At 36.6% G+C, this 10,824-nt stretch overlaps 1 protein-coding gene across 5 annotated transcripts in view; it reads right to left on the bottom strand.

The window, feature by feature from the left end:
• wwox (WW domain containing oxidoreductase) overlaps positions 1-10,824 on the bottom strand; it is a 245,073-nt gene that overhangs the window by 224,037 nt on the left and 10,212 nt on the right. For all 5 annotated transcript variants that reach the window (XM_016532697.1, XM_016532701.1, XM_016532698.1 and 2 more), the window contains one exon: positions 1,224-1,330. In XM_016532697.1, coding sequence (XP_016388183.1) covers positions 1,224-1,330 — 107 coding nt within the window. The remainder of the gene's footprint in view (positions 1-1,223; positions 1,331-10,824) is intronic.

Below are 10,824 nucleotides of genomic sequence, written 5' to 3'. Positions count from 1 at the left end.
GCTGGAAAAAAAATTGTTCTGAGAGTGACTCCAAAGCTATCGTACTTCTGTGTTGATATCGTTAGAGTTGTAGTGTGGACTTCCCTATTCTCATAAGATTGGAATGATTATAAAAACCTCATCATTTTAATATTCAATCAAGTTCCTTTTCAAGTGATTAAAATGACAAAATTAGACCAAATATACTCCAGTAGCTTTAGTAATGATATTGAAATGAAACCAGACCCAAGACAACACCTTGAGGCACCTCTATGACAGAGAACAAAAATGTCTATTCTAAAGAAATTTACACTGTGAAAAATAATTTTATAATTTTGCATTTCTATTTTTCCAGTAAAAAAATAAAAAAAATAAACATTCTTTAAAAAAACATTTACTTGAAAAGCAAAATCTTCAAGATATGACTTTTTTCTCAGAAAATATATCTTGAATTAAGTTTAGTTTTCTCATTAGCAAATTATTATTATTTTGTATTAAGCATAAGCCTCACAAAATGTTTTGATCTCTTTTGGTTATTGATATAGTTGTGGTGTAGACTTCCCTATTCTCGTAGAATTAGAATGATTATTAAAACTTTATAGTTCTCGTTATAGTTATCTTTGTTGTGAACAGGCCTTATGAAGTTTGCACCATCTAAACCATCTAAACAATCAGTTTGCATCATTAAACTAAATTATTAATCACTTAGCTAAAAATATGCTGGGATTTTAACTAACAAAACTATGACTAAAACAAGAAAAGTAAAAATGTATCACTGCACTCTACTGAAACTACACATAAAATAATTTAATCAAATTAAAATGTACTATTTTACTTAATGTTTGCAGTATCACAGCGTTAACGTAGCAACATGCTAATATCAGAATCTATTGTTAGTCAAGTCTTAAGTGTGCTATTTGTGAGCAGTGCTTTTCGTGTGGAATGCAAACAGTTGCTACCTATGAATAACATTTCAGATCAGATCATATGAGGTTATATTTCAGTTAGGATGCTGTCTTAGAAGGCAGCTGACTTTGTAAGATGCAGACAGTGAGGCAGCTCACTAGGTTTTGGAAGAGTGCTAATGACTTAAAGCTGTACCTAATTGTGTGACTCATGAGAAGGCAGAGATGCCAGCTACACAAAACATGACTTATGAAATGTAAAGGTCACACGGGATGACGTCCCACTGCAGAAGGTGTCAGTGTGTGTGTGTGTGTGTGTGTGTGTGTGTTCTTACTCACCCATTCTTCTGTGATCAGACTCACTGCTTTAATGGCACGACTTTGATTTCGGCATGCTAAGATCACATGTGCACCATGAAGAGCGAAAGATCGGGCGGTCTCAAAACCTGCAGATAGGGTGTGGGTGGGTAGAAAAGGGATTGTGGAAAAGAGAAATAAAATGATTGAGATAAGTCACTTGACTCTGATAACTTCGTACTGCTCTTGCTGTTATTTGCGGCAGCTGAATCCAAGCAAAAGGATGGGATCTATATCTTGGAATAATTTTCCATCAGATATAAAGCCAAAGGCTCTTATACAAGATCCTCAATGAAATCCATTTTCAAGTGACAAAAATTATCAAATTAAAGCACAGAAACTCCAATAGCTTCAGTAATGATAATGAAATGAAACCAGACCCAGGACAACACCTTGAGGCACCTCTATGACAGAAAAGAAAAATGTCTTTAGTAAAGACATTTACACTGAAAAAATATTTTTTTTATAAATCTGTATTTATCTTTTCCCAGTTTAAAAAAAATCTAAATATATAAAATTAATTTACTTGAAAAGCAGGAGACTTTTGAGATTTTAAGTTTGATTTCAGACATTAATAGTCTTCTACAAGAGCAGCATTTTTTTTTACCTAAATTAAGGATGTTTAGCAGAAGTTCTAGATATAAAAGAGCAGACAATTATGTCCAGAAACATATTTTAGAAAAACACGGATGTTTGCCCAATGCAATGCCACTGAACATGTGTTCTTAAGTTATTGCAGCGTTAACAAATGGAGCGCTACTGTTAAGACCCATTCACACCAAGATCAAGAACTATAAAGATGACTATAATTATAACTATTATTAGCATCCACAGCACCTTTTTGTCATCTGCCACTTTAAATTTGTGTGGATTCTGCTTAGTTTTTTTTTTTTTTTTTCATTAGCTGAAAATAAAAATTCTTCTGAGAGTGACTCCAAAGCTTTCGTTCTTCTGTGTTGATATCGTTAGAGTTGTAGTGTGGACTTCCCTATTCTCATAAGATTGGAATGATTTACTTGAAAAGCAAAACCGTGTAAGATGCCTTATTCTAAAAAATATATACTGTAACTTAAATTGTTTTTTTACCTCATTAGCAAATTATCATTCTTCTCTCTTGAAACATAAGCCTCACCAAATACTTAGATTTATATTCTAAATGAAAAAAAATATAGGGGTAAATAAATATATACTCTCTGAAAACAGGTCTTAATATCTCATGCAATTTTGCTTTAAGTAATTTTATTTTATTTTTTTTGCTTGTACTGGAAAACAGAGAAAAAAAACACTGATCACTAAAGGGGGACTAAAGTCTATAAAATATAAACTTCTTTGCAAAACCCATGATCTTAAAGCACTTCAAAGCTAATGTGATAATATGCTCCATCATAAAGCGTTAGAGATATTTTGGCCTCATTTAGAAATTGCTCTGATGGTTGCCTCACATCAGTTTCTCAAATTAATTTTCAAAATCACCACCCTAAATGGGTCAGTCAAACCCGAAAGGTAGAAACAATTATCTAAATATATGAGGTACGGGAAGGCAGAAACAAAACATTTGCTGCACCGAAAAAGGTTATATTTAGGGGGGACTTGGGGTATTGTTTTGGCTGGTTTTGCTGACCTGCCGTTTTGCATTGTGCCTTGATTACACCAAGTGTGTTTAAAGTTTCTTTTAAGCTGGCATCAGCACTTTATTACCCGGAGTGGGCACCAGTCATAAAGGTACACGTGTCTTAGAATAGATACTGCGAGAAAAAGCCTCAAGTTCAAAACAATGGCTCAAGTTTGCAGGTCTGACATTAATAATCAAGTTTTAAAAAATCAGAGGGAATTTTAGATGGGGCGAACGGTCTATTTTACACAAAGGTCAAACCTCTAAATTTGCAGCGTCCCACAACACCAGGGTGAAGGAAACTGCTGTCCTGTCGGCAAGACATTTGAGCTTTGTGGCTTTTTTTAACCCATAATCCTCATATGCATGTTTGTCTTTCTGCTGGCCGCATTTGCTCATTAAAACCGGAGTTTAATTACAGCAAACTGTCTGAAAACGCTAACAGACATGGTCTCTCTTTGCAAGCTACTTTTGTCATAATCTCCTATTAATGTAAACCAGACACAAAGACAGAAATAAATTGGCCTTTGCGCTTTTCCCTTGACACTCGGGAGCTCAAACGTTCGTCTAAGTGTGGCAGCAGGCAGCAGGTGGACTAAATGTGCTGCGTCGCCGCATGGCTGTTCCCCCGTGCAGCGGCGCTTTACTGGCTGGCCTGCCTGCTCTCTCTGACTGTGAAATAACCCTTGGCCATTCTGCTTGTAAAACATATTACACTGTCATGGCTCAGAAAAGACTTGACAGGCCAACACGGCTCAAACAGAGAAGCATGACTCCATCGCTCTGTGAACCCTCTCCAATGCTGGGAATTATGGATATCAGTGGATCTGAAAGTTGACAGCGGTCACTGATTGTGAGTGACACTTGCACGCAAGTCAGAGCTTTTTTCACTTCACTTTTTCCGCTGAAGTTCACTCATGATGGCAGGCCTGTCCCATTAATTCCCAAAGTGATCCAACAATTATTTTTAAATGATTTTGGCCCTTTTTATTTTTATGCACAGGAAAGAAGTGTGAATCTCATAAAACCTGAACATTTCTGGCTTATATTTCACTCCAAAATTAAAATAAATAAATAAATAAATAAGAAATCATATTTTGCATAAAGACAACAAAGCCTATTTTTAGGACCATTATTAGGACCTAATTTTTTTCACATTGTGACATACATACATAAATAATTTTTTCCATCTATTAAAGTAAATATTTCTACAGTTCTATAAATATTTTTTTGAAGAGTAGGTATAAAAAAAAGTTTCAACATTCTATTTTTGCTTTGTCTTTGTTAAATTTGACTTGTGCGCTTCTATAGAAATAAATAAATCAGAACTATAGTGAAATTTACTGTGATAAAGGAAAAATATTACATGTAATAATTTTCATGTATTACAGTAAGCCTAAATATTACTACAGTAATGTGATTTACTTATTTATTATGAATAAGCATAGGAAATGGCATCAGTATATTCTTTACTGTGAGTTGCTTTGTCTTCTTAAATTTGATTTGCATGCTTTTAAAATAGATACTGTTTTGTTTTAAGGTATATATATGTGTGTGTGTGTGTGTGTGTGTGTATGTGTGTGTGATTTAATGCATGCATGTTGTGTTTACTTGTGTTATCTTTGACTAATATTTAAATTTGTTTGATGATCTGAAACATTAAAGTGTGACAAACATGCAAAAAAATAAGAAATCAGGAAGGGGGCCAACACTTTTTCACACCACTGTATATATTTATGCATGCATTTTATTAATTATTTATTTGTTCATTTATGTAAAAGCATAGAAATTTAACAAGACAAAGCAACTCACTGTAACTGCATATGCTACTCTTCATAAATAAATTAATTCATCAATCATAGAATGATAGTAATACTGTGATGTAGGAAAGATATTACATTACTGTCATGACAATAAAACGAAAAATAATTGAGAATAAATCATTTATAAATAAATAAAAATACTCAAAAGAACAAAAATATGGACGCTGTACAGTAATTTGGAGGTGAAAATGTGCTCAAATATTGTATTACAAAAAATCTTAATGCTACTAAAAATAGGCTTTATTTTCATCATGGAAATTACAATTTAAAAATAAAAAACTCTTCTGATTTTGAAGTGGAATGTGACCCGGCATGTCTTCCTGAGATTCACCCAGGAAATTAAAGAGGGAATGCGATCGGAAATGCACTTCATATGAGTCTTTCTAATGCACATACATATGTAAATACCCTTGATTGATAGGCTGGTCTTCCTCTTCTATGCAAACTAACCGAGTTTGACAGTGTGCCGGCGTGATTCTGAGCCACAGACAGTCGGGACGATAGCGTGGATTAAAATGCACTTTAATTAGATTATGTTTTAATCTGATTTTCATTAAACGCTAACTAGGAGGCCTAATTGTGAGGAGAGAGCTAAGGAGTATTACCCATTAAAACTCAAAATTGGAGTAGGATAAGAACTCCTCTCTGACAAACCAAGCATGGAATTCAATTTTATGACACCTTATTAGGAGTAATGGAGAACGCTGTGTGTATCTGCATAAGGGGCTTCCTTCCTTCCCGAGAAACAGACACCAAAATACAAACAAGAAATGTGAGAATTTAAATGCTTTTCCTGCCAGCAAACCACCAAACAAAATACAGATTTACTAGCAAATCCATAATATGACAATTAAGCACTCTGCTTTCATCGCCGAATTAATGAAAAAAGTGTCGCATTAGCGTTGATCAAAAGAGCAACTCGCAGTCACCTTGTAAAAATCGTGGCGATCGTTCAGCTTGAAGTGTGAATTAATCAACACTGTTGTTTTTTGTAACAGAGAACAAATTAGAACATGTTTAATGACAACAGCAACCCGCCATGTATTACTTATGGAAAATAAGAGGGGCTTGACATTAATGTGGACGTAATGACTCTGCTTGTTCATCAAAGAGAGGCAGAGACCCTGCAGCTTTGGGGGAGAAATCCAGCTAAATTAGCATGACATTGCATTGAAAGATGGCTGTCAGACAGTTATATGACCACTGCCTTTGAATTTTACTGATGCTTGCTTAGGCAAGCATTCTGTTCCTCAAACTGAGGGTCGGAGATCTGAACAAACCCTCTAACCTTAAGGATCACGCTTCGGAGCATAACACATTGTGTGGATGCCATGAAGACGGGATGTTCCAGAGATGACCTCTGGGTCAGTTGATGGTTTTATTGTTTTTCTGCAGTTCTTCTGCAGGTCACATCCTGGTCTCTAGTGGACATGTGCATTTTCCAAGATGGGGGCAATAATCCAAGATAAACACAAAGAGCGGACAGATTAACGCTCTAATTTGCCCACATGATTCTCGATGGTTTTCTTTTTCATCACTCGGACTTATGCCCTCCATTGTTGTTTCATGGATTTTTCTGCTTTATTAGACAGATTTACAGTGCAGAATGCACATCAAATTGTTCAGAACAGAAAAAAGAGGGAGAAAGTGGGATTTGCATATGTTGCAGACCAGAATCGAACCTGAATCATCCACATGAGCACCACAGCTCAAAATTTCAGGAACACACTGGCCAACCAATGCGCCATTTCCTCTGTCCTGCACTAGATACTAGTAATATACCGCATCTAGAATATAGTATCTCCTCAGCGTTTAACAATGCAATATGTGGCTATATAAATATCAAAATATTATTACATAAATGGATTATATTTTTAAATAATAATAACAACAACATTTGTTAATGTGGTTAATTGTTCATCAGAGAAGCATTGCTATTTTATGGCTTACTCTGCTTTATTAGACAGATTTATAGTGAAAAACAAGCACCAAATTGCTGTGGAAAGAGAAAAAAAGAGGGTGAAAGTGGGATTGTGAAATGTTGCAGGCCAGAATTGAACGTGAATCATCTCAGTTCAAAATTTAAGGAACACATGTGCCAACTACTGCGCTATTGCTCTGCCCTGTAGATCTTAAAGAATTAGAGAACACAAAGAAATGCAGCCTTGTGCACATACTTGTAAATATATTGTGCAGTGTTGCTAAAGTAGGTGTCCTAAGTTCGAATCCAGCTCATTTTATTTCCAATACCACTTTTTAAAGAAACACTATGGTTCAATCAAAGCATTGCTCTGTTTGGTTGATAGATCCGACTTGACAATCTCTGGCTCAACATATTTGTGGGTTTGAGGCGGGGCTACCAGTTTATCTGACCAATGGCAGATGGGGGAAGTATTCAGCAAAAGTCTTTTTTTTATTTTTTTCATTCCATTTGATGATGCGACAGCTATACATTTATAAATGTACAAGAAAATGTTGGAAAGAGTAGCTATGTCTCATTTTGAAGGCTGTGCCCTCCAGAAGTCACATTAGTTGTCATATTTCAGAAAATGAACTACTAAAATATCGACTGTTATTCCTTGTGAGGCATAAATTGTTGTCATTTCTTTCTTTTCAATATAATGCTTACTTTTCTAAAATGACGCAGCCTCAATGAAATATGCAGCTGACCAATGCGAACTCCAGAGGGCACAGCCTGCAGAAAGAGACACAGCAAGTGACGGGGAAATGGGATTGGAAGATGTTGCAGACTGGACTCGAACCTGAATCATCCACATGAGCACCACAGCTCAAAATTTGAAATTTGAAGAAAATTGAAAATTAAAAAACAGCAAATGACATGGCCTGGCAGGGAACGCACATATTTGTGAATATATTGCACAGTGGTGCTAAAGCAGGTTACCAAATTCCAATTTAGCTAACGTTATTTCCAAATACCACTTCTTGAAGACACTTATGGTGCCATCGAAGCATTGCTGTGTGATTTGACTGATCCGACTTGCTGACTTCTGGCTCAACATATTTGTGAGTTTGGGGTGGGGCTACCAGTTTATCTGACCAATGGCAGGCCTAATGACCATATATGGTGATGAAGCATCTAAGGGGGCGGAGCCAGAGAGCAGCAGCTGAGGTGAAACATATATTTTGGGGTTAAAACGGGGAGTGTGGTGCTTCCGTCAGTGTGCAGGGAGCCTTAATTTCCACCATTAATAACCCCCCATCTTCATTTGGGATTGGGGGAGACGTTGTCACGGCCCAAAGTGAAATGTATGGTCTGTAATTACAGCAGTCTGAGGAGCAGAGTTCCACCTGAGCAGCCTCATGCCGTTCTATTACCCCCGTTGCTTTTGCCCCCAGCTCCCTTTGCCACCCTTCCTTCACGTACTCCGTCTTTGACCCCCAAGTGGCCTCGGCTAAATCCCAACGTCATTTTTCATCATGCCGCAGGTTTGCAACGGTCACACCGTCCCCGTGGCAACCCCTCACGCCAGCCTCCCGGCTCAGCCCCCGATAGCCGGGAATACAAACAGGAGCGCCGTTCATTCCATCAGTACCATTGTTAAAGAGAGAGAGCAAAGAGTCGTCATGCAACTTTAATATCTCCGCTCTTGGAAAAACAGTAAAAGCGAAGTGATCCATAAACCACTTGAGTTCACATTCAGGCCCTCCTGACCATTTTAAAAAGCCTTCCTCCTTTAAAAGCCAGTAAAAGGCCTTAAACATATATACGCATTCTGGCCGCTCACCCGGGTGGTATTGAGATCGTAATCATTATCGAACCTTTTATCCCCAGTTGTAATTTTCTTGCATGTTACATCAGTTTTTTCCGTGCTTTGTGAATTTCATCCAAGGTTAATAATGCTCAATAATTTGACTAACCAACCATACCTGGTGTTCATTACGGAGCCGATAAACAGATTCATCAAAAACGGACATGAAATGCACATTAAAAGCCTCAGATTCTATTTCCTCTGACACTCAATATCAATAACAGGTTCCACAGGCACACAACGGATTAAAGAGCAACTAAAATAAAAGAAAGAACCTAAAGTTTTTGTCTTGTTCTTGTACTTACGTAATTGTGGGAAGGTTTCAAACGTATCATTCTTGTCCTAGATTGTGTCCTGAATATTAATTTTATACAAAAACATACAAACAACGTAACCTATAAATGTGAACATTTACAATTGTTAGATATTTAATCAAATAAATTATAATATTTCATACAAAACTACATTTTCTAAATATTTGGTAAATGTGCTTAATTTGTTCATTAACAAATGAAACAACCTCTTATATGATTTTTGGTTCATTCAAAAGTGCTACACACATCATGACACAATCACAACCAATCAGAATATATTTCATGTTAAATGTTCAGTTACGCAAAGATTTTGGACCAATGATATTTCAAAGAGGGTGGAGATATATAATTTACTGCTAAAATACGCAAATATGCAAGTCAGATTTGCTGTTCATTTGATGCACAAGGGTGCTTATTATAGTATGGAGCGTATAATATGACAAAACTATTTGAACTTGCATTGTATAAATTTGAATTATTGACAAGTGGCATTTATCAAAACTGAATACTATGTGGTATTTTAACGAGTTTTATAGACATGTATTTTCAAACAGCGAATTTTTTGCTCTGAATTCTTTGACTGCAAATATCCAGTTTTTAAAAATACAGTTTCAAGTTTTCAAGATGAAGAGGAAATTCTGAACATCAAATTCAACATCCTAAAATTCAATACGCAGAAATTCAGATCGTACAGAAAGTAGGTCAGATGTAATCCACAGGGAAGAGCAGATGATCTCCGAAAAGTCAAACAAAGTATTTTGGCCAATTAGTAGTTTTCTGGCATTCAGATCAGGTTGATCTACCGGATCATGAATCGCCCAGAGGTATCCTAAGTGATTCTTAAACATTTATGGTTTATATTTAAGCCTATATGTTAGGTTAGCATTCTCAGAATGTGAAACATTTGTCTAAGCGGTCTCTGGTGTTTGTTTTAATGTATATTTGGTGTGAAAATGATTAGCATGCCACCGTGTCTACACGACGCGAGCGAAAGCAAAAAAGACAGTAGAGCCCATTGATTATAATCAGTGATATTCCCCTGGATGCGGCGCAACACCGTGTCTATACGGAAGTGACTGCTTGAAGCGACAAAGCGCCCATTGCAACGAGCTTGGACTATGTCAGAAATAGAACGGGGAATCCGTTTGCTGTTGGGAATTTCGCATTCAGTTATAAGGTTATATATACAGTATATATATATATATATATATATAAAGGTTCTGCTGTCTTTTGTCGCGACGCGTCTCACTGCTCGAGTCCGGTCTAGACACGATGTAAGCGTCATACATAACTGTTTCGGAGCAGCTGAAGCCGTTTCTCATCGAGCTGTGTGAAATACAGACTGAACAGCGACTCAAAACACCCAACCGCTGCATGAGCATTTAATACGCAAACTACAGCTCTCGGCTTTATATAAAGCAAGCCAGTGTCGTGTCGCTCTAGTAAAGTTTTGATGGATGATGGTTGTAGTCAAAGTAAAGACTATTATAGTGACATAAAGGAGTCATACATTAGGCGCGCATGTGTCTGTTAATATTATTGATGCGCAAACAAACTGTGTATGTATGTGCGCTCATGGCGCACAGATCACTATAACATCATATACTGCTTGAACACAGTTCTTTATATTCATGAAGTTGTCCAAATTAATGTACAGCAAGTTTTTTATAATGGATGCTCGCCGAAGAAGCGTGTTTACATATGGGCATCAAACGCTTCAAATTCGCTTATTCTGACATAGAAACTATTCACTGATGACATCGACCCGCCTTACGATCGCCGAGTCTCCAAACATTCAGATTGGTTTCATTTTTCATTTGTATTTTGGTGTGTTTAGTTATTCTGCATGGATCCGTGTATGCAGTCCTTTGGCGTCTCCCTGTGGTTTGGTATGGCAGGTTGACTGGTGCTTATTTGTTAAAGGGGTCATATGATGCGATTTCATTTTTTCCTTTCTCTTTAGAGTGTTACAAGCTCTTGGTGCATAAAGAAGATCTGTAAAGTTGCAAAGACTAAAGTCTCAAATCCAAAGAGATATTCTTTATAAAAGTTAAGAGTTAGCCA

The sequence above is a fragment of the Sinocyclocheilus rhinocerous genome, unplaced genomic scaffold (genome assembly GCF_001515625.1).
Source record: "Sinocyclocheilus rhinocerous isolate Xijiao unplaced genomic scaffold, SAMN03320098_v1.1 scaffold63, whole genome shotgun sequence".
NCBI classification, from domain to species: Eukaryota; Metazoa; Chordata; class Actinopteri; order Cypriniformes; family Cyprinidae; genus Sinocyclocheilus; species Sinocyclocheilus rhinocerous.
This window is presented reverse-complemented; position numbering and strand designations above follow the sequence as displayed.